Source organism: Oenanthe melanoleuca, chromosome 1A (assembly GCF_029582105.1).
Source record: "Oenanthe melanoleuca isolate GR-GAL-2019-014 chromosome 1A, OMel1.0, whole genome shotgun sequence".
Taxonomy (NCBI): Eukaryota; Metazoa; Chordata; class Aves; order Passeriformes; family Muscicapidae; genus Oenanthe; species Oenanthe melanoleuca.
The window spans coordinates 30,910,551-30,938,106 of NC_079334.1; the positions used below are offsets into that span (position 1 = coordinate 30,910,551).

The following is a 27,556-nucleotide window of genomic DNA, read 5'->3' on the forward strand; positions in this document are numbered from 1 at the left end:
TACTTAAATTCCGGGGAGAGCAGGGGGGCCACAGCGCTCTCTTTCCCTTCATCTTCCCCTTACTCGTTCCACACCTTGCAAAGGAGTACTAAGGTAGGAAAAGGCAGGTTATTATGCATTGAGAACTGGTGTGGCAACTGTAGCTTGCCCTTCATTAACGTGCGCTAAAGCTGAGCGACTTGACCTGAAGTGGCTGGAGCCTCCCGGGGAAAGTTTTCAGAGCTTTCGTGTGTGTGTGTGTGTGTGTGCCTTTACAGAGCTCCACTCGGGAGCAAAACCCCCTCTTTCCCATTCGCTGCCTGCTGCCCTGAGGGTGACAAGGCTGAGAGTTTAGCAAGTTCTGTGCATAACTTCGCATCACAGGAGCAAGTGCGTATTCCCCCCCTCCCCTTTCTTTTTCCTGCTTCGAAACACCTCCTTCAAGTTCGCAGCTGGGCAGGACTCCAAAGGTGCAGCAGCAGCAACAAACTGGAGTTCAAAGTTAGCAGCAAATTGCACAACTTCCAGCTCATCGCTACGCTCGGTGACTATTAACAAGCTGGAAGGCGCTCAGGCAAAAAAAAAAAAAAAAAATAGGGGAGAAGGGAACACCCTCGAATTGTTTGGGGATCGCTGATGTTATGCCGCTGGGATCATGGCTCCTTTTGGAAGGAATTTATTAAAAACGCGGCATAAAAACAGGTAAAGTGCCTGGGAATGTGGAGGAAAAGGTAGGGCTCAGTGGGATGAATGACTTTTTATACTTTTTGCTCGGTCCTGGGGGCAGGATGTGCTATCAGGACCGTGCCGGTGCCCGCAGCTGCCCGGCGGGGCTCACCTGCGAGCGGAGCCGGGCCGGGGCAGCGGCGGGCAGCGGGAAGAGCCAAGGGAAGGCGCTTTTCCCTCGCCCCTTCCCCCGGACCTGCCGTGCCCCTCTTTGCTCAGGCTCTTTCGACTCTGGGCAGTATTTTCCGTGAGCGGGAGGCAGCTCTTCCGGAGCTGGAGCTTTCCCCGGCGGTGCCCCGTCTGGGCTCGGCTCTGCCGGGAGAAGCGGCCGCGTCCCGGCGGCGCCGGGGGACCGAGCTCTGCCCCTTCCCCGGGACAACTCCCCGGCTCCTCACGGCAGGCCGGGCTCCGGGCCCGGGGAGGTGACCGCAGCCGGCGATCCCTCGGACCGAGCCCGTCCCGCATCTCGCCCGCTGCCAGCCAGCCCGGGAGGTAGGAGAGCACCGGGCTCCCAGCGGCGGTGGGGGCACGTTTTCTTCTGTTCAGCCTTTAGTCCGGCATCGACTTGTACTGTACATGTTTTTTTTTTTTTTGCTTAGAAAATTCTTCAGAGGGACTGCAGTGGTCCTTGGGTGTGCTACTGCCAAGTTTCTTGATGGGGACTTTGCCCCTTACGCGGTACATGCTTCCACACGCCCCACACACGGGCTGCGAAAAGGAGAAAGAGGGTTATGTAATCGTGTTGGGTGCTTGGGTGCTACTAGGATTTTTAAGAGTAAATTTGTTGGGACCCTACGGAATGTGCAGTGGCTGAGACCATCTAGCTAAAGCTGAACAGAAACAGGTCAAACAGAAGTTTTGCCTCAGTGAGAAACTCTAAAATCGCTTGTAATCTCCATTTCGCCTAGTGCTCTTCACTGAAATTTAGCTTGTATTAAAAGAATGAAAAGGATGATCTTTTCTATGGGGAATATAATTGAACTCTAAATAGTCTTATAAAAATATCCCATTTCTTTTCCATGTTTGGCTTTTTTACTGAGAATGTTTTGAGGGGGCTTGTACTTGTTGGGATTGTGTAAAAATATAAAGTTAGCACATTATATCGTATATAAATTAGAAAGATTGTAACAGTCAATGTTTAAAAATAGATACTATTTTAGAATTATTAATATTGTAGTTTACTGATTAGACAGCGTATTTTGCTAATGTGTCTGAAAACAGCAAAACTTTGATATAGTTCTTATGTGGCCATTTTTTGTTTAGAAGATCTAGAAAGGTTGTCACGAACTTTTCTAGGAAACTTCTTTCACATAGATCTGGAAATTTATTACTCTTAAAGTAGAAGTTTTGCTCCTGCTATCACTTACCTGAATAAGGATTAAATCACAAAGCACAGTTCCACTGTGTTCAATAGTGAAACTGTTTCTCTTTTGGGTATTTACAATATCTTCACACTAATTGCATCAATCTCACTATGTTTGCTGATGTGACATTTTATTCCTCAGGAAAATAAAGTTATAATTCAAAGCTTTGAATAGGCAATAAAAATTAAAATACCAAAGGTACCATCTAGGACTTTCTATTCATTTTATCCTCACATCCCCAAAAATAAATTAATGCCTCTAATGGCGGAGAGGCTATGTGACAATAAGAAGGGGCTGTGTGACCACAGAAATGTAGGGGGAGAGGGTCAAGAACAAAGCAAATTACATACTTCTTAAGATGTGTTATTATCTATTCAGATATTTAGATTTCTGCGTATTTCAATGTTAGCTTTGATACTGAATTTTGAGAATTAAACTTTGCTTATGCAGTTAGTAAAATGTTTTTTCAGTGTGATTGCAGAGCTACATAAAAGTTATTGCTCATTTTAATTGTATCTTGGTGAACTCGTTTGAAACATTGAGAAGTGTGCTTGAAATCCTTCACTAGGTTTAGGCCAGTAGTTGTAGAGTCAGAACTTGTGGCTTACTACTTTGTCTAACTACCTGTAAAGATGGACTAAAAAGGGACATAAACAAATGTATACCTTTAACCTGCTGCTGCTTTTTGGAATAAGTCTAGCTCTCATTCACCTTTCTGGGAAACTCAGCTTTTTCCTTTTTCTCTGGAAGTTCTTAATGACCATTTGCTACATGCAAATACAACTCCTGAAAGTAATAAGATAAGCAAATGAGGAATAAAATCTTTGTTTACATGAGGACATAAAGCTAAGTTGAGGCAACAAAGGTAGGTGGAAGAAGAGCCAGAAGGAAAATGAAGGCGTTACAGTCATTTGCTCAGATAACAAGATGACACCACTGTAATTAGTGCTTGTCTTGCAGCGTTGCCCAGAGGTTCCAGATCAGGGCCCTGTTTAATAGTAGGCTCTTCACATCCAGATTGGAAATTGTCAGTCTCTGCCCCTAAGACCTCAGAGTTTAAACAAAGAGTTTACTCTGACTCGGTGTCTGAGCAAGAGGAGAGGGATGTTGACCATTATGTCACAAGTCTTTAAAAAGAGTAACTGAGATTAAACCTCAGGAAGACAAAACCTGTGCTGAACTACTGTCAGTATTTGAATGATCTTCAGTCAGTATTACTCTCTTGGGCTGCTGAAATGTCACTCATACAGAGACAGTACAAAGCCCATCATGCCCATAGACCATTGAAGCCCTGGTTTGATTTCAGGGGAGTGGCCTCCAGGATTATGACTCCAATATATGTTTCTTGGCAAGAAAGACAAAAGTTGCTATCTTTTTCCAAGAGCTAGAAGTAGTTTTTACACTATTCTTTGTCGTTCTGTGACAACCAGAAGCAATCACAGTTGCCAGAATGTGTATGTGCTTGTCACTATGTCCCCAGAACAATGCTTCCAAGATGCCCCACCCACTTACAAACCCAAATGTGCGCAGCAGGACAGGTTGTACCCTCCAAGGCAACAAAGGAAAAACAAAAGTTTCCTGCAGCACTAAGGCTCTGCAACATGAATCAACTCAAGGGGATTTATTTTTATGCAAATCTCTTAAAGATGCTTACTTTGAGAGTGAGAGGAATGCTCAGCTCACATCACACTTCAAAAGTGTAGTGAGGGCAGGAAATGCTTAGCTGAAGGTGGAGGAAGAGAAAAGCTGGAGAGTTCTTTGCTCATAAAGTCTAGCATTGATCTAACACATTGCTTTGCAGAGAGACAAAACAGCTCCCTATCCAAATATGAGAAATACAGAACATACATATTTGCAGTGTTTAGGTACCAGGGTTTCACCTTATATTTAATTTCCTGATTGCTAAGCAGAACAGGAATTTACACTCCACTGATTTTTGGTAGGATTAAGACTTTTCTGCTCTTGGGTGCTAGATTTAATAATTTTTGAAAATGGGTCTAGATTTATTTAAATACTTCAAGGATATCTGGATCTATGTCATAGAGAGAAAATTGACCTCGTTGCTATTTCTTTCATCGAGACCACTTCCATGGGTTTTGCACATAAGCCTTAGACAGAATTGTTGAATCTCTACTGCTTCATTCGTGTTGTAGCTGGGATACTGAAAGGAAGAGGGTGCACATAATCCTGTATAATGCTGTAGGACTGTCCTTTGTGCTCAACACACCTTGAGAAATACATTTTGCCAGTGTACTTCATGCTGGTCCTATGTTTACTACAAATGTTTGTATGCTCTGTTGGCATGCAACAATTCTGAACCTGGGGTAGTGTTTCATGATTAAACAACTGTGTTACAAATCTGGTAAGATTTAAATGTGTTTACTGGTTTTGCTTTTCCTTCCTGTATTTTTTTCTACCTTTTACTGTTTACTTTTTTCCACTGTTTTCACTTTTACTCACTGCCACCTGAGTTAGTGTTTCTCTGTAGGAGGGAAAGACTTACTTTGCCTACTCTTTAATTCTGCCTTTCTTTAATCAGCTTATCTCTGGTTCAGAGGTAAAAGAAAGAAAGACCATGTATCTCCATTCAGTGTTACGGATATAAAAGGGAGTTCTTCCTGTCCTGACAGTCAGAGGCCCCTCCCTAGTGAGAGACATTCAATTATTCTCTCAGTTTATATATTACAGTGCGGGGTAGTGGATTAGATTAGAGGCTTCATCTATCTGATACTGCCCTAGCATTTCCATGATCCCTCCCTTTCTCCCTCCCTCCAGTGGTTTCTCATTGCATCTAGCTAGCACAGTGATTTGTGTATTGCTCTGAACATCTCTCTGCTCTACCTACGGTTGAGTACACCGCTGTACATTTTAAACCTTGGTGAAGTAAAACTGAAAATGCTCAGCATTGAGGTTTGAACTGGTAAAGCTCTTGGAGATCAGCTGCTTGTCTGAGTGAACTGTGTGTGACCCACACTGTAAGTCTCATGGGACCATGTGAGATGTCTAATACTTCTCTTGGATGAGCACACCCGGATAAAAGTGCATATGAAGCTATAAAGGTGCTTTTTGATACAAGACTACAAAATATTTGGTATGTATGTTGGAGGGGGCCGAGAAAAGCTTTAGAATCAGTGGTGCTACCTATGCTAAATATTTAAATTGAAAATATGGTGCTTGTTTGGTAATGGTAGGATGTATTCTTTTTTACATATTTTTTTAACTTTTCCCTGAGTGTGAGATGCATTAGTGAACTATCAAAGAACTTGTTCCTTTTTGAGCCAGACTTCATACACTGTAATTTATTTTTTGGTCTGCCTTGGAAGCTTTGTCTCAGGGGTCAAAATGGTTGCATACATTTTTTAATAATCTTTGTACATATTTGTTCACTTCACTTTCAGGAAAAGCTTTTCGTCTAACAAAACACTAACCTTATTTCTAAAGAGTTAATTATCTACTATTCCAGGAGGGCAGGCAGCAATTTCATCCTGAAGGAGTAAATAAAATGAGTAATAGAAGTGTAATTCTACACCATCTAAGGAGCATGACTTAGGTTAAGTTGAAGCTAATCTGAAACACTAATGTAGTGTAGAGTCAGACTGTGAGTTACATTTCAGACAAAACTCCCATTTTTTTAGTAAAAGATTAAAAGAGGAAAAACCTTGCTGGTCAGTGGTCATTTCCTATCTTACTGTTGAAAAACTAGTATTGTGCATGAAGAAAGGCACATTGCTAAATATGTAATTAATTCAGTAGACAGAAGAAAGTTTTCAGAGTTGGACATTTTTTAAAATTCTATGAACTTTAATAAAAGTCAGTGATAATCACAGAGTAGTACGTCTTGATTTACCTATGCTCAGAAAAAAAAAAGTTTTTTGTTTGTTTTATATGATTAATAATAATTTAAAACTCCTGTATGAAACACTATTATTTGAAAACATTAACATCTCATATGCTGTACAAGCCTTAATTAGTTCATCCAGCTTCTATATTTAGTATGTTGGTAAATCCTTATTAATAGTGACAGAAAGGATGATGCAATATAAAAATGTTAAGACCACGCATTAAGTGAAGCCTAGAACTGAATGTTGGACATGCTGGTACCCAGTTGTGTCCATAACTGGGCTATTATTCTCACTTCTATTGTTTCTCTTACATGGTATGACATGCTTGAGATGATGATTTTCTGTCTTCTGTAAAGTGTTTCCATGCTAGCAGTTCCTCAGGTATCACACAGGGCAAAACAGATAAAAGAGTTTCAGGAAGCCTTGTCCAAAAGTTTTTTGAGCACGTTTCTGGAACTTGACACAAATAGGCTCCAGGATGAGCCACATTGCCTTTTCCTGGTTTGACCTAGCCAGAAATACACTTAGGGTGCAGGTGTTGCAAGAGTGATAACGATACCAACTTGTTTGTGACCTCAAACAACCGATAAGCTCACTTAGTTTTCCTTAGCAGCAATTTGGGTGTTAATATTTACATGCCTCAGGAAAATAAGCAGGACATGACCAGACAGTGTAAAATGTGTAGAAGTGTAGTGTGTGAAAACCAGTTAGGGGGAGAGGTATGAATTAAATCTCTGTGAGTTCTTTTTTTCTAGCCCTTATAAGTCCACTAAACCTAGATGCCATGCAGGAAAGTGAGAATATGTGGATTGTTTAGGTTGGATTTTATGTGATTTTTCTGAGGAATTTTTCAATGGCCTAAAATCATTCATAATGTTAAAAATGTCTTGTAAGCAGGGTTTAGTGTCCCAGAAAGAGAAATAAATAAAGAAATTTCATGAGCATCTTAATATACTTTGAGGTGGTTTTGTGAAGTGGACAAAAGAAAAGAAAATTACCTGCAGAAACTAAAAAAAAAACAGAAAGGAAGCTTCTCGATGGTAATGATAATAAAGTTGTCATGTCATGTATTTATAATGCTATGAAACTCAAGTCCTGATGCCATGTGGAAATGAACAAAAGACATCAAAATTGAAAGAAAAAAAAATCTAGTGTATATTTGGCACATTTGTCATCAATTTATTTATACCCTTTATTTGAAGATATTTCTCTTTCACAACTTTCTTGTTACATTATCACTTCTGTCTGCTTGAGTGCATTTTTGCCTCTGTCAGTTTGAGACATTTAAATTGTAGTTTAGATGGTTGCTAGACATGTGTTTTTGAGCATCAGCATTAGAAAAAGCCAGGCTATGTTTAGTCTTGGAGGTGATGTAAACCTCTGTTTTTCTGGGTTGTGGTTGGTTTTTTTGTGACCTTTTTTTCCACATTAAGTAGTAAGTTGCAGAATGATCATAGGAGAAAAGCATGTTTATAGAGATGGGATGTGTTTTTTGTAAATATAATATATGATTTGTTTATATCGAGGGGCAAAATCATGAATCTGATTAAGTTGCTTTCTTTATTCTCCACCCCTATTTGCTGTCTTTCATTGATGTAAAGAGTTCTGAGTTATGAATTTCCCATCATAATGGTAAATATAATCTTCTCTATTGGAAAGCAGAAGGTTTTATTTTTTCCTCCTTTTAATAGCACAAAAATATTGAAGCTTAAAATAAATATGCAAAAGCATAATATTCTCATGTTCAAGGACAAAATCAGGTTTATGAAAATTTAATAATCTATCAGACCTTTGTTTTGGTCAGGTATAAATATGTTTACCTTAGTTTAGCTTGTAAGGGTGTATGACCTCACTGGAATAATGCAGCTGAGTGAAGACTACTAATTTTTAAGAGTCTGCCCCTGGGTCTTGAACATGCAATTTGCTTTGTGTTAATAGATTCCATCATCCATGTAGAACATCTTACTTTTCTTTCCCCAGCCTCCTTCAATTCAAAGGAGTTATTTCTACAGAGAGTATTTTCCACTGTGAAAGCACTTTTAAGCTACAACATTTTTCAGAGCAACAGTTGGGACACTGTTTTGATGACCTAAAGTATACCTCATTTGCCATAGGAAGTTATCAGATTTTGCTCACTGATCAAAGAGTGGTTTAGTGATATTTATAAATGTGGGATCTTGTGCTGATCTTGTTCAGCTGCTGGTGCTGTGGTTGATGTTCTGAACTGCTGTTTCCTTTGGACATTAGCTGTTGAAAGATTTCCTCTGGACTGATTGCAAAGCACTGGGTAAACTTCTTTTAACTTGATTATTGGTTGTATCTCTCAGGTTCTCTTTGTTGCTAATATCCTGCTTTACTGAAAAGCCCTGCACAAATTAAGTTTTCTAACAACAATTAGGATTGGTATTGACTTTACTCCACTTTCCCAGACTCCAGATACTTTGAAGATTAGGTAGATAACTAAAAATGTTTGTTTACCCATGGAAGTCCCTACAGGTGTCAGACAAAGATCTAAGTTATTTTTGGAATTGCAGTTGTGGACGATCACAGTACATTTGCTGACACTCATATTGCTCCTGAGATTCAAGTACACAGTAAAACACAAATGTCAAGCTCCATCTTACTCTGCTTGAGCCACTGAAAATTTAGGTATCTAGTCATCTAGGTACTCTTTGTAGTTAATGGATACATCTAAACACTTCTGGAGGGCAATTCATTCAATCTTAGACAGGCTGTCAGTATGGGATTAGTCACCCTTTTGGAGGTGCCTATTTTATGCCACTGATTACAGAGGAAGGTCAGAAAATTATCTTTGACTGCACATCTACATTTTTAAATAGCTTAAGGTAGCTGATACGAGCTCCACCCAATCACTTTTCATGGAGCATGCTCAGATAGAGCAGATTATTAGGCATCTTTTGCACCACTCATTTTAGAAATTAAAAAGGGAAACACGAGCGGAGAGGTGAATTACAGGTAGATAATGTATGATTAAGGGAGAGCCATCCTAATAGCATGGATGTCTTACCTGACCCTGCCACAAAATTCCTTCCTAGTTTTGGGCAAGACACATAAACCACAGTTTACAGAACTGGTAATTCACTGTGTGTTCCTCATTTGCTAATTCGGTGTCCTGTAAGCTCTTTTACATAAGGGCTGAGCAAAGGAAGTTTATGGGTGTCTTACTTTGCATATGTCTATGGATATCAATTCAGTTAGACAAAGTGGGAATTTAAATGAGTGGATAGATTTGGTTTGTAAAAGGGAGCTCTTTCCCTGCAAGAGTATGTGGAGATAAATTCAGTAATGTCAGCCTGAAAAGCAATGTAATATTCTGATGGTAAAGGACATGTATCAAAAGTGTAAATTTTGGAAAGTGTCCTCTAAAGGGTTTGTACCATACCTAGGAGAAAAAATACAAATAAAAATGCACATATATTGAACAAATGTAAGCAATAAGGGCAAGTTTTGTGAAGGTGCCTAAATGTAATTCTAGTCAGCTAAGACAATTTTTAAGAACTTGGGATGTTTAAATTCTGACTGGTAGCACTCCCCAGCCACCTGTACTCCTGTCATGTCTTACACTGGTCCTGAACACTGTGCAATTCGTGCACCCCTCATTATGCATTTTTCAGAAAAGTCTTGTAAAGTTATTCTAAACTTAAATTCTCTCAGCAGCTCATGTGAAAGCTGCTTCCTTTTGTGCTGGCTTCAGTTACAGTAAGGCAGACAAGGACAAGGATCAGTGTTGAAAGCTTCAGCTTCAGAGAGAAAGGAATCAGAGTTTGGATTGCTGTTCTAATTAATATTTCCCCTTTTTTTAATGCAATGAACATTCGGACATGATCTAACAGCATCTAAGTCCTGTCCTTTTGTTCATGTTTCTGACTGCTTTAGGTCAGTTCCTGCTGAATTTGCTGGTGTCAGCAAACACCCTTGTTAGGAGTTCAGCCCTTCTGTAGTGCTTTCTGTGGAAGTTGAGGTGTCCAAGTGAACATTATGAATTTCAGCAGCAAGGAAGATACCTGAAAATTATAAAATTCAGTGTCTGCAATGCTTCAGTATCTTCTGTATCTCTGGCAAAACTGAGTACAATCTCTTATACACATTTAAGTGAGGCAGATGACCATCAAAGAATGAATCTTTCTATGGGTGTATGAATGGTATGGTATGAATCTTTGTATGGGTGAATCAAATTAATTTTTGTTGAACTAAATAGCATGGAAATCTTTAACAACGTCTGAAATTTCTCAGTACTGAGCTGCATGTTAAACATATTTCTTTGTGCTAAAGCATTTGTGCCTGGTAGGCATATATTCAATATAAAAATGAATTTATGGCAGCTTTTGTTGGATGTGATCACAGAATGCATATGTATAGCTCATAAGATATACTGCCACATATGTACAATAAAATATATTACAGCCCCCAAATCGTTGTATATATAAAAAATGCATGCAGAAATAGCCACTTCTGTAGATTGTATATTTATGCATCTACATATTACAAACCTGAGTACACACCAGGCAGTCAGAAGTGACAAACAGAATGTGCACATGTCCCGGAAGAAAGCTAAATATGTGTATTTCTCCCAACATGACAGAGCTGTTCACATGGCAGAGGGAAGCATGCCTTCACCCAGCTGTCACTGTGGTAACCACTCAGCTTATGAAGTACCTTGTTAAAATGCCTTTTTATCCTCCCTGAGCTATGAAGCCATCTGAATTGCTCATGTGTTGAAAGCATCCCCACCTACAAAGACATTTGGGTATGTGAAATAAAGAAACATAGGATTAATTTGAATGTTGACTCAGTCTGACTTTCTGTGAACTGACAACAAGTAGTTTGCAGTGTCTTTCTGGTGTCACAGCCTGCTTGGTATAATCACTATCCTGCCATAGGTCTCACAAAACTAGCACCATTATTTCTTGGGCCTGCCTTGGTCTTTGGTCACAGTTGTGTAGACATGCTTAGCTTCAGCTGTGCAGATTTTTGGCCTCCACCTGCTCTCCCTGTTCATCACAATTCTTTTCCCAGGAGTTACCACCTTTTCAGCTGCATTAAATTTTTGAAGTTTCTTCCTGAACTGTTTGGTCACATTTGGGTGGCCATCTTAGATGGTTCTACAAGGCTTTAATCTTTATGGCTTGATTCATCCTCATTGGATTTAACCATATGGATTGAGTCATACTCACTGGAGGTCAGACAAGAAGCTCAGCTCTAGTGGGAGGGCTGTGATGGACAACTGACATGGTTTTGAGCCTCTTCATATGGAGCCAGGTGGAAACACATTATCTGAACCTATTATGTCTATCATAGAAGAGGTTTTGGGCATAAGTCACTGTTCACATATTTTAGGATTCACATGGCTTTTTATCTGAATCACATGGAATGTCTTTCCTCTGCAGTCAGATTCCTCCATCCCCTTACAGCTGAAAAATTGGGGTGGGGGCTACTGGACACCATATCTCTCTCTTGTCTACACCTTTCTTCTTTGCATTAATCTCATAAATTTCCCATTACTCTTGGTAATATTTAGGATCCAGCTTTAAACTTGCTTCCAGACAGCAATTTATCCCTTTTTGCCTCTTCTATCAGCTGGCTTGAGCTAGTTTTGCAATCTCCTATGCCCTCTTTAGGCACATCCATTGCTTGGGAAGAGCACAGTTGGTAGGTTAACAATTTATTTCATTTGTTCAGTAGCTTCTTCAGAGAAGATGTGGTTATATTTCAGAGACCCTATCAGCCTGTGGCTGACTAACTACATATTGAAGCATTCGTTGATAGGCAATTTTAGAAAATTACTTCAAAGCATAAGCTGCACAAATCTCTCAATCTGACAATGGGCAGTAAAAATGCTTCAGGTTTCTTTTAAAAACAATTATGTCCACTCTTCTTGTTAGCATAATTATGTATCTTGTACTCAATTTAGCTCTTTAGGATGAACATTTATATAAGAGTCCACTTCATTATCTCATATTTTTTTCCTTTCAGCTCTTCAAATATTGCAAGTAATGGAACACATTTGTCACTGAATTGTCATTTAGAAAGTTTGAGGGAGAAATTTAAAAGAAAAAAAAAGAAAAGAGAGAATTGATCGTAAATTAAGCCTTGAGAGAGCATCCTTTGAGGTGATATTTTTTCAAAATGATTTAATGAAAGCAAGTTTAATGGGAAAGATCATACTATATAGTTTCAGAGGGGGGTGGTTCACTCTGTGAAATTTATTGCCATACATACAGGAGAATATTAAAGCCCATCCCATACATACAGGAGAATATTAAAGCCCATCCCGTCTTTCTCACTCCTAGTAAAATGTAGAGAGATACTCAAACAGGATTTTATGCTATACAAAAAAAGTTGTGTGGACAAATCACTGGATTTTAAGAAATTAGGAAAGGGTAATGATTGCTGAAGATGTTGAACAGCTGTAGAGGCTTGCTGTTGCACACAGAGCAGTCCTAAGCCCCCTTTCCAGTCTCCTGGCCATTCTCTACCATTCCCTTTGCATTGTTGGTACTCTTGCCTGATTCCATAGAACCCAAATGAGTATTTTTCTTATTTTGTTTCCTGAGCCTGAGTTTAACCTTAGGATTGGCAAAAAAGAAACCCAGTCGATCTGGACATTCCATTCATTATGAATGAGAAGAGCACCTGTCTCACATGGTGCCACCAGGAGCAGAGAAGAGGTGCAAAGCATGCACAGCATATAAGGGTTCATAAGAAGGCAACCATCCCAGCCTCCTTCAGATCAGGGAGTATTGGAAAAGTAGCATGAAGCCTTATTATTTCCTTGTTGGGATCTCATTCCATTATTTAACTGTCTGTCTACATACAGTGCGCTTTGTTCATGTTTTGGCAGCTCAGACCCAGCCTCAGAATTCTTTGTGTTTGTTTCTTCACTGGGAAAAATGTCAACAAAGGCAGAGGAGGGAAGCAGCACGCTTTTGCCTTTCAATAAAAGCTGAACTGAATTTCATAGAACCACAAAAAAAGAGGAAAAAAAGCCCAAACAAACCAAAAAGCAAACCAAACAAAAAAACCCCTCATACTCTCAATGCTTGGAATTCCCCTCACTTCTTTGATCTCAAAAGCTCATAAACAACCAGGGTGCTTCTAAAAAGCTTCTATAAAATTCTAATGGGAGAAGTTAGATAACACAAATTTCTATTAACTGTAACAGCAAGTCTGTCATTTAGAAGCTGTTCCAAATGAGCTATAAATTATTCTGCCTCCTCTATACTACTGGAAGTGATGGAGTTTTAAACTCATTCTGTACATTATTAATAGTAGCTCCATTAAGCTTGTACAGTGTAACCTGCGCTTAAATATGCATAGGCACTTAAATTAGACACAGGAGCAATTTAAAGATTTGTATTTTTGCAAAGTAGCAAAATTCTTGTGGTAGATGAAAAGTATCAGTGGCATTTTCATTTGTTCACTAGTGAGAATTGCTCACTGCTCAAAATCAAGATGTATTGATATTTCTAAGCTTCTCATGTTGCTTATTAATGCTGAGGAATTTGAAAATGCTCATCGTCCCATCCCCCCTACATGATCTAAATAATTACTGTCCCTGAATATGTCAGTGTTTGTTTTGGCTCTGGAGTTTTCCCTGGATCTTCCATTCCTGTATAACAGCTGCTTCCTCAGCAGCAGTTGCAATATACACATCAAAGCATGTTTTCCCAGTAAAGTAAATTGTTGATGTTACTGTTACTCATCTTGGAAAATATTTTGGTGGACAGCTAGTTCTTCTCTTCTATTCTCAAACCTCCACTGTGTCAGGCCACTGCAAATGCAGGCCTGGTATGATAAACGTGTTACCTGTCATTTTGTGTACACACCATGCTTGTTGGAATTCCAAACATTTTTTTTGACTAACATCCACTTACCAACCTTATGATTTTGACTATACAATGGAGAAATGATGATTAGCCTGACAGGAAGGCAGATTTAAGGCAGATGTAATTTATAGGGAATGTGCACCTTAGAGGCAGAGGAAAATTTCAGAGGTAAGACAGGAGGAAAGGTCAGGGGCAAATCAGTCTGCACTGCAGCATTTGCACTTGCCTGTAGGTTGATTGGGAGTGTAAACACAGTAGGACAGACATAATGAGTGAAAGGGAGGGCCTAGGAAACTTCTGGTCTGCTTTGTTGAACATCTGCACTCAGCCCTTGCAAATGAGGTTCTGCAAAATAACATTGGCCACTGTAGCAAAGACAGAGAGTCCTGTCATTATTAAATAGGGTAGCAGGGGAGTGTTCAGGCTAATCCTTCACAGCTATCACTCTTGTCTAGTGAACGAGGTGTATAATTCATCTTGCAGTATCTCTTACTTCTGTCTTACTGTTAGTGAAATACCCTGAGTTAGTGCAATTTCTTGGCTTATTTTCTATGTAGTACAAACTCTGCTATCCATCCACTTAACAGATGATAGAATTATTACTGTCAGCCTTGTTGGCTGCTTTAGTTTCCTTTTTGTCTGTTTTAAGTACTGTCAAGGCTTTTTTCCATTTTATTTTTCTTAACAATTGGTCCCTGTTCAGACACCTGTTTCTAAACAGTACAGTTATTAGAATGAAACACATGATTTCCCATGGGATTTTTACCAAAGTCTGACATTTCAAGTTAGCAGTAGTCTGGTGTGAATAAGTTATTTGGAGTAAAATAATTATCAGAATTATTTCCTATAAACTGTCATACTTTTTTATGTTTTTATCTATAAAAAAATGATACTATCCCATTGAAATTCAAAGTTATTCCACTGAAATTTGTCATGGAGCACCAAGATAGTATAAAGTGTTCAGGTGAACAGAAGTTTCAACCACAGATCGTTGTTGAATTATAATGTATAAAGTTTTGTACAGTAGCTAAGGTGATGGCATTTCTCTGCAGAAGTAATGAAGGACTTACTTATAGTTTTAAGTACATAAATTTTAATTAATATAGACATAATTTGAAACAGCTGTTACCAATTAAAATGCTTCATAGAGCCTTCCTGACAGTATGGGTATCTTGTTGAATTAAAAATGTATGCCTTTAAAAAAGAGCAGAAAAATGAACATTAAATGTATATCAGGGAAAAAAAGTGTTTTAACTAGCTAGTTATAAAAATAGACTTTGTTTAATTTTTTTCTTTCTTCAAATACCTGAAATATTTCAATTAGAGCATCCAAACTATTGTGTAAATATATATGTTTGAAAAATGCCACATGGTTCACAAGATGCCTAATTTCCTTTAATTTTTAATAAATGCCTATGTAAAGAAGGAAGGTTTATCGTAGAGCCAGATTAAATGGACAGAGAAGCAGATGGTAGAGAGAAATTTATTTATTTCTATAAATAATAATTATTTTGTTTACTGTTCTGTGGTGTTCTTTCCAAGTCTTCCTGCAGTATTGGGACTACACTGATTATCTGTATCAAGAGCTTTATTCCCACAGTTAAAGTTCTAGTTCTGCCTTGCCATGATACCTTTCAGGTGACCTTTTCCCTGACTTTCATATGATGCAAAAGGGAAGAAGAACCAAGTTTCTGACATGTCATGTATGGAATTTCTTGTGTCTTACATGACATGGATATTAACTGTGCCTCCATTAATATTGTTTTTAGGGACTTGTGAAGGGGAATGGGAATGCAGTTAGTTAATAGGCTCACTTGAATCCCTAAGGCTTTGGAATAATTCCAGCTTCATGGGGTAGTGAGAGAGTAGCTACTTCCTCATTGCTGCCCTTAGGAAACTCAGAAGCGTGTAATGTACTTAGGCAGGAGGCATTCCAAGTTTAAGATTTGGCCCTTATTGCTTTCTGAATAACTTTACAGAAGGGGACAGAAAGTTAAGAGAAAAGGTGGTTCAAATGTGGATAATCTAAATAAACTTAGTATGGACTTTCAACATGAGCCATTTATTCTGGAAAGGTTGAAATACTTCTGACCCTAGCTTTCTATACCTTAACATTTAAACTCACTTTCAAAAATCTCTGGATCAAATTAAGTTAGCTTCTTCCACACAAGAGCTGCAACACATAGCCTTTTGCAAATTTCACAGATAAACATCACAAAAAGCCAAAATATGTTTTAATCTTTGCTTTCATAATGATCACCTATTGTCTCATATATGTGTGTGTATATATATATATATATATATATATATATATATAAGCATATATATGTGTACATATATGTATAGTAACGTGCTGAGATTTTGAAAACGAAACAATAAAAGCAATGCAATAAATGAAATAAATACAATAAAAGCAATAATAGAATAAAACAATAAAAGCAGTGTTGTCTAAATGGTATGTGATGATGGGCATATTTTCTATGCTTAGACTTCATATTTGATTATTAACTTTGTGTTAGGTCAGAGGTCTGTTAGAAACAGCATTCCCACACCATTTCAACAAGTCACTGGATATTAGGAGAAGGTTCTTCACTGAGGGTGAGGTTGGGTGTGAAAACAGTCTCTCCCAAGATTTGGTCATGCCACCAAGCCCTGTCAGAGCTCAAGAAGTTGCTGGATGATGCTCTTAGTTATATGGTTTAATCTTAGATAGTTCTGTGAGGAGCTAGGTATTGGAGTCGATGATCCCTATGAGTCCCTTTCAATTTGAGATACTCTGTGATTCTTTGGCTGATACTTGCCCTTATATATCCTGACATGTAAGAGTCACTGGTATTAAAAGCTCTCAAATTACATGTAGCCTGTGCCCTATGCTGCAAATATAGGCCATTTGTGTCAAGTAGGTATCCCTATTATATTGGCTTCTTATTATTTCCAGGAAGTAAATATAAATTAAAAACATCATATTTATGATCAATAGCCAGTCTTATCTTTATGATAGTTATAGCTCAGCTCTAACAGATAACAGAGATTAATAATCTTGGCACTGAGATAAGAAGGTTTTCAGAAATTGCATGAAAAGAAGGACTCTAGGAAAGCACCTAGATGGCAGACCCTGAATCTCTTGGCAAGCACTTCACTGCAAGGATGCAGTAGGCAGCAGCAAGATTCTCTCTTAGAGCCTTTTTGTCTTTTCCATTTAAAAAGTGAATTGTTCTGGGTGGTATCTTGGCATAGTGTAGGGGTTTGCTTAGAAGTATTTTGATCTTACTTTGGGGAAATCAGGACGGAGGCATACCTTCATTCCTACATACTCTGGTCAGCTGAGGACCCCACTGCAGCAGTCTGTCAGTTATAAAACACAATTGTCATCTGATTTGTTGCAGATTAGACTGTATGGGCTATTGAGAGGGCTTAGGCTGTCATAGAATAAAACATGATTTTCCCAAAAAATTAATGAAAAATTGATGAAGATGTTTTACATGAATGGCTTCCTATCATGAGCTCCTTGGTGTAAAATTTATAAATAATTGAAAGTTTTATGTATTTGCAAGGAAAAGTTAATGTATTGCTTGGTGTGTGATCTTTTTTCACCAACTGACATTTATTCCATATAAATTATTTTAGTGATTTGGAGGAGGTAACTAGTAAAATTTGTGGTCAAATCTCAGGTTTGAATCCGTGTTCTAAGTATTTTTTAGTTGATTAGTTTGGTTTATCTTCACAAAGGGTGTGTCAAAAATATGGTAATATTAAAAAGGGAGTTAATTTTCTTTGAGGGGCGAAGTCTAGAAAGAATTTATTGCATGAATGGGGCAAGGTTTATATCTATGCTTTTTTTCTCAACAAGGGAGAAATATTCATTTAGAAACACTGCATTAAGTTGCTAGCAATAGGATAGTGATCTAGTTCCAACAGAATCTTTGCAGAAATTAGTTAAGAAGAAGAAACATCTTGTATATGTGAAGGTGAAATTCTAAAAAGTAGGAGGATACCTTTATTTGATTGGCATGATTGTTTGTAAAACTGATATATTACATACTTAGGGAGATCATTGCAGGAAGGCAAAGAATTATGTTTGATATGTATATTTTTGAGCCAGACATACCTAAAAGTCAGTGAATATCAAAAGTGCCCCTTCCAGCATTTAAGCTATCCTCTTATTTTGACTTTGTGAGACATAAATAAGTGTTTTTGTTTTGTCTGTACGTTGCTGGAATGTATTACCTTCCCTTAGGCCTGAAGAATAAATTAACAAATTGTATACCTGACACACAACAATCAGTTTGTGCTGATGCAATTAAGACTGTGTGAGGTCTAGAGCACGATTGGGATGGGGTTTTGGGTCATCCTGAAGAGAAACAAGGAGCAGAACACATGAAAACAGCAATCAAAGCAAGCAAAAAAAAAAGATTGGAAACCTACTTTTGACCATTATTAAGTTTAAATTCCCATCTGTTCCTAAGTAATTGGTGGCTTTGTAAAAAAAAAAAAAAAAGAAAAAAAAATAGGCTTGCATGTTGTTATTGTCATGACTTTATAATCTTAGATATGTAAGTAGAACATTTCAGTGATCAATTAAAAGAAACAGAATTCAAGCCAGAACTGAAAACTTCAAAGCCTGTTTACATCAGCATATTTTTGAAAAAGCATAAGTTGCCTAGCTAGTTTTGAAGAAATTGTTATTGTGGTCTTCAGGAACACCAAACTTTTAAACAGGAACAACACTTTGGCTGTTACACTCCTATTAACTGCTAGGTTATTAAAAATGCTAGTTCTTTTGTGTCCTTTACAAAGTTACAGGACATGAAATTCAAGAAACCTGTAATATGAGAAAGTTGCCCTTCTGTTTAAATGACTTTTAAAAAGCAGATCTTGTTCCTGTTTGCATCTCAGGAAAAAAAACAAAAAGAAGAACAGAAAGGAATTCCTGTTAATGACCAAAATTTCTTCAAGACCTCTTAGTATTGAAATGAATTAATAGATTTTCTTATAAATCACTGGTTAAATTGAACAGTCAAGGTCTAAACTAAGTTGTGAAATTATGATGTGTAGGTCTCACATTTAGTTATATTAGTTATATTATTTATAATAATATTTAGTCATATTTAGTTATATTAAATCAACTGCTGCTGTAACCATTCTTGTTACATTTTTCTCAGATAAATCAGAATCTGGATTAATATCACTTGAATGAATCTGATTGGATTAACTCACATGATTTTAGCTACCTAAGAGTGAGTTATTTGATTGAAGGTGGCCACATAGGTCTCCTATAGCTAATGAAAGAGAGGAAACTTCCTCTTGTTTATTCCCAGTGATCAAAGATGGGCTAGGCAGTAAGGATTCCTCTTGGAGGTCTTCTCTCGACAAAGAGGAATTTTTGGTGGTGAATTTCTACTGAAATCTTAACTTCAAGATGGATTCCACTTCATAAATGCAGAATCTGCTCTTCACTTTCTCTGAGGAATGCACAGTTTAACAAAAGATTCCCTAATACTGGAATCTTCTTGCATCCTGAAAGCAAGTTTTTAGTAATTGGTATTCTGTGACTGACACGATCATGCTTCATTTTTGTTTGGAACTACCTGAATTAACTATGAAAAAAGGTTATACAATAAATTTTACTTAAAAGGCAGATGGTAAGGTTCCAGTTTACCATTTTTAGTGGAAGAGAACAAAGAACTACTTTTGATATTTTAGAATATATTAGAATTCCATGGCAATGTAAAATTATAAACGTCTGGATAATTCTTTTTGCATAAAAGTAAAGACCAAAAATTAAGTGAAGTGGCTGAATAAAAATTAAGATAGTACACATTGGGACAAACACATAGAAACTTCAGGGAAATAATTTGTACTTTACCATGCTGCTTTGATGAAGAATTACAGAGATGTTCAGAAGTTCTTTTAATTTCTTCTCTCCTTTACTGTAAAATGTGACAGGATAATTAAAATATGTAGGGTGCATACATTGTACTCATAAGTATTTGTAAGTACTTATTTTCATGTATAAGCTACTTGATTTTTTGTGCATGTGCATACACTATCCAATTGTGCTACTAATGGTTGTATACTATGGACAAAGTAAAGAGCAATCCTTCCCCAAAAAAGCTAAATGTAATGTCTGGGCAGACAGGTGCATCATTACTGCAAAAGTTACAGGGTTGAAAACAGTAATTTATAGGTGTCATTTTTACATCTATATTGTTTTCAGGGATCCTGTAGAGATTGCTTTGCTATATGCAGTGTGTTTCCATCAGAACTTTGCTTAAGAGTTCCTGCTGAACTCTGTGGGAATTTCATATAAGAAAGTAAAGTAAAAGTATTTATCAATACAATAGTGATGGGATGTCTTGTGGTCTGCAGGTTTATCTGAAGATTTGCTAAGAGCACAGAGAGAAACTGGCTTAATAAAAAAGCTTTAAGGGAGCCAGGAGGAGAAGAAACAGTAGGCTTCTGCTTAATTCACATAATCGGTTTAGCTACTGAAAATATTGGCTAGTAGAAAGTATGCCAATCAAACAAAAACAAGAAAAAACAAACAACTCCCCCCCCCCACCTCCAATAAATAGGAATAGTTTTGATTTGAAAACAAATTGCATAAGACACTCAGAAGAAGGCTAGAAGAGATGACATTCATTTCCTGAAACATATTTCTTGATTGCAAAATAAATCAAGAAACATACAGCCTGAGTTTACTGCCTCAGAGTCCTCAGTATGGTATTTCTTACATTTTTATGCCTCTTTTTTATTTTCAGTACTTTTATAAATTAAAATTCAATGACTGGTAATACACTTATATATGTAAATCAATTATTTAGGTATCAGTAGTGAACATGGTTTGAGACACTGTATTTTTCATGACTTATTTTGCATAATTTTATGCATAATAAATGATTTGTTGCTTTTTTTTTCATATCTGTAGTGTAAAGCAAATACTGAGTTATTTTAGTCACAGCTGACTTATGTTGCAACTGGCTATTTACCTGAATTTCACTTAACTGCCAATCTGTCAACAGAAAAAAAATAGCAACCTGCATATTTTGAATCTCAGAGGACTTACAGATAGTGAATTTTTAGCATGTGATATATTTCACAGTAATGCCACTTAATCTAATATCATCCTCCATTCCTTCCCCCTGCTTAAACTTGAATATTACTCTTTCTTTGTGCCACTTTGCCATTTTCTGTGCCTGATATGTGCTTTCTTATTTTGAGAAGTAGTCTATGAAAACATTATTAACTTTTTGAGCTCTAGTTTCAAAAAATAATTACTGTAAAATGCTGGCCTGTGAGGGGGAGCTATTAGAGAGGAAAAATGATGCTATTACTCAGAGTCATCTACCAAAACACACATTTTACAGAGAATGTTCCAAGACCTGAAGCAATGTAGTTGGACAGATCTCTCTTGTGCAATAATACTAATAAACTTACACTTGTCAGTTTTATTAGTATTCATTTGCAGTTTCCTTTCTTTTAAGGATTTTTGCCTCCTGGTCAGAGTGGCACCTAGAGCTGAGTCAATCATAGTTCAATTTATTGGATTGCAGAGTGTCTGTCATGTTGTGTAATAATTAAGAAAAAAGAATAAGCTGGATTGCTTTACTAATCATAGGGTATAACCATAATTAAGCCAAATAAAACTCCATGCTTACAACTCAGAAGACCAAAAAAATTCTGTGAATAAGTAGTCCTAGATAGAAACAAATACTGTATTGCATCTTTAAATATGGTCTGAACAGTTATTTTCCTTTTCAAGCTCTTTCTGTCAGACTAGGTTAAACCTCAATCATTCAAATCAACTGCAAGAGATACCAGAAAATCCAAAGACATTTTTCCTCAGGGAATTTACTGTTTTATCATTTTATGCAAGAGGTCAAATCTTCGGGTCTGTGAAAGAAGAAAACTATTCAAGGGGAGTCTTGAGGACAGGAATATCCAGGCAACTCTGCCAACACAAGCCCACAGCAGTCCAGGACCAGATGGGGGCAAAGTGAAGAATTACTAACTTTGGCCAACTGGATTGCTGTCTAGGCACTAGTGGTTGTACTGGAGCCATTGGAGCCATAATGGGATCTCAGACACCTGGAGTTGGGTATCTCAGTGTATAAGGATGTACCAGGTTAACAGCACATTCATTGTAATTCATAAACAAGTAAATAAACAACTAAGTAAAATAACTTTATTCTTTTCTTGCATTTCTGTATGATTTCAAATAACAAGATAAAATGCATACCCATGTATGTATTCTCTTGCAGCTGGTATTCTCTCACAACTCACTGGAATTCAGGGTATTTGGAACTTCAGGAAGAGCAAAAGCTTTCTTGACACTTAATAGTATTTTAGAAAAAAAAAAAGGAAAACTTGTGTGGGTGCAAGTGTGCAGAAGGACTATAGATTTATTCTATTGTCAGATTCATTGGTGGTGTTCAGTCATCTTTCCTCAGTCCATCTATGTTGTGTGCATTCTTTCCTTCAGAAGCCATTTCTAAGAGCTTAGATTTTGTGCAGTCTGTGCAGTCTTTGTAATTAGAACATGTATGAAGATCCAAAAGCCATGCTGTCCTGGGACAGTCTGAAAGTGTAATGCAGATTGCCAAACTTTATCACTGATTGTTAATGCACTCTTACTATGTATACAAAAGTGAGATTTGAGAAGAGATATTTTGTGTGAGATTCTCATTCAGCTGGACTGGTAATAATATTAAAGCACTAGTTAATTAAAGCTGTTACTTAATCCAAAGACATTTCTTCATGCAATTTAAGCAAGTGTATTGTCTTGTACAACAATACAGGAGTTTTTCAATGTGTTAGTCATATCAGGATTATAGTAATTATTCATACTGCCTCTGCCATTGATATGTAATTTATACTTGTTCTCTTCTTGTTTTCCAGATCTCACAGCAAGGACATGGCTTCAAATGAAAGAGAGATTGTGGTTTGGGTTTGCCAGGAGGAGAAGATTGTATGTGGCCTGACAAAGCGCACAACTTGCTCAGAAGTGGTTCAAGCACTGCTTGAGGAACATCAGACAACATTTGGAGAGAAAAAGGTCCTTTTTGGAAAACCTAGTGATTACTGCATTGTAGAAAAATGGAGAGGCTCAGAGCGAGTACTGCCTCCCTTGACAAAGATTCTGAGACTTTGGAAGGCCTGGGGGGAAGAGCAGGCTAATTTGCATTTTGTGTTGGTAAAGTCAGATGCTTTCCTCTCGTTTCCACTGTGGAAGACAGCAGAAGCCAAGGTAGTACAGAACATAGAAAAGCAGTGGGACCTCAGCCCAGCAAACTACATGAAGATGTTGCCAATAGACAAGCAAAAGAAAATTGTGAGGAAGACTTTCCGGAAACTGGCCAAGCTTAAGCAGGACAGTGTTCAGCAAGAGAGAGATAATATGGAGACTCTGATTCATCTGATCATTTCTCAAGATCATACAATTCATCAACAAGTCCTTAGAATGAAGGAACTAGATATGGAAATTGAAAAATGTGAAGCAAAATTCCATCTAGATCGTGTGGCGAATGATGGAGAAAATTATGTGCAGGACTCCTATTTAATGATCAATACAAGTGAGGCTGAGCAGCAAGGGAGTAGGCCAGATGATCAAAAAGATATTCATGACTATTTGAGCAAAAGTGAGGGAATTTTACAGGTGGAAGAGAGACTGAAACATCACAAGCAATTAATAGAAAACCTGTGTGCTGAAATTGAAAGAGAAGTACACGGTATATGCATGGAAAAAAATGGAGAGGATGTTCACACAGAAGCAGCAGCTAATGCTGAACTGGAAGCCTCAGATTTGGAAAGTGTAAAATATGAGCTAGAAAAAAGTATGAAAGATGGTCTGAGAATCAACTCATACCTGAGCTGCATCCAGAAAGAACTTACATACAGGGACTCACTTCTTCAAAAGAAGGAAAAAGAATATGAACTTCTTACAGAAGAATTTAATTTGCTGCATGTTAAAGACAACATTGAAACTAGGCTTAAATCAAATGAAGAGCCATCCAAGGGCAGTGTCATTTCCAGTAACAGCATTGCTGTTCCTGACTTTGTTCATAGAGTGACTAATCTGGACATCAATGATACAGACTCTGACACTGGAATCAGCTCTACACACAGTCAGGACTCTGAAATAACTGCAGGGGACATGGTACTGTTGTCAACATAGTTGAAAACAGTAACACATTTTTTAAAATTTTATTTTGGAGGATATTTATAAGAATTAGCATACCTGCTGTCTTGGAAGTTAAGCTCTTCAAGGTATTGAAGCTGTGGCACTGCTTTAGCAAAGTAAAGAGTGTCTATTTATGTGCTTAATAGTATACTTGTGCTAGAATGCTATGTGCTAGAATGGGTTAACTGGTAAAAGGTGCAAAGTTGTTGGCTTTGCTACATCAAGACTGTTTAGACTTTGTAATGTTAATACTCAGTGAAATGGGAGCATTCTGACTGCCTTGGACCAAAAGTTTGGAGATTTCATATCCTTTGGTCTTTGGGTCTGCTCCTGTATCTCCCTAACTTTTTAGGAATGTGAAGTAGAGGCTAAAGAAAGCTAGACCAAGAGCTTGATTTTCTGCTCTGTTACATTAGCTTTATGCAGACGGAGTTTCCTTGCTATGAAGCTGCTGTAAAAGATTATATAATTGAGCATTTAATCTGTTAAAAAATAATTTTTATGACAATGTAGAACAGAAGAAATATAATTGCATTTATGCCTTATTTTTAAACTTAGTTTCTATAATATCAGGATGATATTTTTAAAAACCTCCTAAGTCCCATTTTAAAAACTACCTTCCACACATGGGTTTTTAATTTTGATTCTCTTTCAGCAGCTTTTATCTGCGTTTAAGATCCTTAAACCCCCTACTTATCTGCTCTTACCCTGTAGTTGCCCTAGTGATGTTTAAGTCCACAGAGTTCCTGCCAGCAGGCATGTCAGAACTACTTAAATCCTGCTTGTGCGAGACGCTGAAATCCCAGGCTCACACCTAGCCCTAGGGGCATTTTCAGCAAGACTTTCTCCTACCTATCTCACCAGCTGGATCCAGTGTCTTAAACCTCCTGAAGTCACAGCTACCAAAAAAACCATAACAGAAGCAACAGGTAGGAGCCAGACATTTTAGTCTCTGGCTAGACACTGTTTCCCAATAGCCAGCTATCAACTATTTTCATATAGCAAGTAGGTTTTCAAATCCCACCTCCTACTGTTTTGGAACAGGAACCTGTAAATCCTACTTCCCCAGTGAGGGCTTTGGGATACAGCAAAAACTGATCCAATTTATATAGTTACAAATTGGGCTCCAGGTAAAATTAAAAAAAATAATAATAACAAAAATAGGAATGCAAAGCATGAGAATTTTACAACTGTGTGGTTATGTCAATTTTTTTTTTCATTTAGGATGTAGTTTATCTCAAATCCTTCTCCAGCATATTGCTCTAAGTCCTAAACCAAGCTGCAGAATTGAGTTACCAAACACGATCTGTAACTCTGTGCTAGAGGATCTGCTAATATAGAACACATGCACAATTTCTGGGTTGCCGTGTTCATGTTTTGCAGGCCAATCAGTTTAATACTTCTGATTAAAAGACTTGAATGGAAAACAATTACAATATTTCTGAATAAAGTTCAGTTCTGCAAAATTGAAAGCCGTCCTGGAATTAGCAGCCTACAGTGTAAACAAATGCAAAGTACCTAGTAGGTGTAAATATAAAATTTTTTCAGATACAGTTCTTTCTTTTTCTATAATTTTCTTCTCCTAAGTGTCTTTTAACCATTTTCTAAAATGGCCAAAGTGCTAGGACTGCTGATTAGCACATATTTAATGCAGAAAAAAAAAAAAAAAAAAAAAGGAAAAAAAAGGCTTTTCTAAAAAGAATTTTTTTGTGTTTTATTTGCTGTGGATCTTTTTCCTAATCCTGGATATTATAAATAGTTTCTATTTCAGCAAAGTGTGCTAGTTGCCTTAATATATTTTGTGTTGTATTTTTTTTCATACAATGTCATTTGAATACTTCAATAATAATGTGTAATATTTAGACTCATCAGCTCCTGATGGAAACACATGTATGAAATATATTATCTTATCTTTGTAATAATTTATTAACGCAACTCTGCATCTTTGGATCTCTGTGGTATCACTCTGACAAGTAGTTAAGCCCAGAGTTCTGAATGCTGAGGGTAGACTAATGTCTTCTATGAGTTCTTATGAGTTTAGTTACCAATAGCTACAATTTCTATTGAGTCATTTTTTATATATAATTACTTAGAGGATAGAGAATTGAAACAGAGTAATATACACAGCTTGCAGGCTAGTACAAGACCCGTGGGGGGGAAAATTAATTTCCACTCATACTCTACCAGATTTATTTTGCTCATAGGAACTTCTCTGAGTTCTCTCAGCAAATCTTTATCCACACTTGGTGGTTGATTGTGCCTCCCCTTCAACTTGTAGGTCTTAAGAGTATTCCTGTGTTTTAAGACGAAACTAGGAACAATAGTTTGAGAGAGAATATTTCTTAAAAAATAAAACAATATTAAAAAGACAGTGTTTTGAAGAATTTATTTGAAGTTTGTACTTTGACTACTTTGATATCTCAAATAAACATTTTTTTCAGAATTTAGAATGTACAAGATGATTAAAGCACTCTTTACTGTTTGTCTGCCTCTACATTTTCCATATATTTGTTTCACCTGGTTTTAGGATGCTAAAAGTATTCTTTATGAAGCTTTATGCTCCTTACTTCCTCCTTTGTCACAGTTATATATATTTGATTTTACTTTAAAATTCCCATAATTTAAAATACACAATAAAAATCTTTGGATTGTTTCCTGTCATTCCCGTAAGCCAGCTGACATATCCATCTTCAAATTTAGTTTTATTTTATAAAATTTTACATGAACTATGAAACACTTGCTGACAGAAAAGCAGATCAAGTAAGTCCTACTTAAGAGGAGAGACAAATTCTACCCAGGGAGTGGAAATGTGACATTTCAAAGTAAAGTGAAACGAAAATCAGAAAGGTGGTTATTTCATAGAATCATAAAATTATTTGGGCTGGAAGGGGCCTTAAAGATAATCTTTTTCAACCCCCTGCCATGAGTAGGGATGTCTTTCATTACATCAGGTAGCACAAAGGTTGCATCCAACATTTACAGAGATGGGGTGTCCATAGGTTCTCTGGGCAACCTATTCCAGTGTCTCAATGCTATCACAGTAAAGAATTTTTTCCTAATATCTAATGTAAATCTACCTTCTTACAGTTTGAATCCATACCCCCTTACCCTGTTACATGCCCATGTAACAAGTCCCTCTGCAGTTCTCTGTAGGCTCCCATTCGGTACTGGAAGGTGCCATAGGGTCTCCCCAGAGCCTTCTCTTCCCCAGGATGAACAGCCCCAACTCTCAGCCTGCCTTCAGCCCACAGCTGGATGCTGCACACCAAGTGAGGGTCTCACAAGAGCAGAGGAGGAAAATCTCCTCCCTCTACCTGCTGGTCACCTCCTTTTTGATGCAGCAGGATGTGGTTGGCTTTCTGGGCTACAGCTGCCTGTTGCCAGGCCAAGTTGAGCTTCTCATCCACCACCCCCACCAAGTCCTTCTTTCCACAGCTAGCCTTGACCTCTGCCCAGCCTGTATTTGTGCTTGGGTTTGGTCTGGCTTGGATGCAGGACCTTCCACACTTGGCCTGGCTCAGCTTGATGGGATTCACATGGGCCCAGCTCTCCAGTCTGTCAAGGCCCTTCTGGATGTCATTCCTTCCCTCCAGCATGTGCACCTCACCACAGAGCTTG

At 37.6% G+C, this 27,556-nt stretch overlaps 1 protein-coding gene across 3 annotated transcripts; it reads left to right on the forward strand.

Moving 5' to 3' along the window:
* Nucleotides 1-26,580, forward strand: RASSF9 (Ras association domain family member 9). Of its 3 annotated transcripts, none has more exons than XM_056482092.1 (2): nt 1-93; nt 22,657-26,580. In XM_056482092.1, the coding sequence occupies exon 2, from the start codon at nt 22,673-22,675 to the stop codon at nt 23,930-23,932; it is 1,260 nt and encodes a 419-aa protein (XP_056338067.1). In that variant the 5' UTR covers nt 1-93; nt 22,657-22,672; the 3' UTR covers nt 23,933-26,580. The 3 variants fall into 3 exon arrangements, with proteins under 3 accessions (XP_056338067.1, XP_056338065.1, XP_056338066.1); XM_056482090.1 differs by lacking the exon at nt 1-93 and adding an exon at nt 428-681; XM_056482091.1 differs by lacking the exon at nt 1-93 and adding an exon at nt 822-1,197.
* The last annotated feature ends 976 nt before the right edge of the window (nt 26,581-27,556 follow it).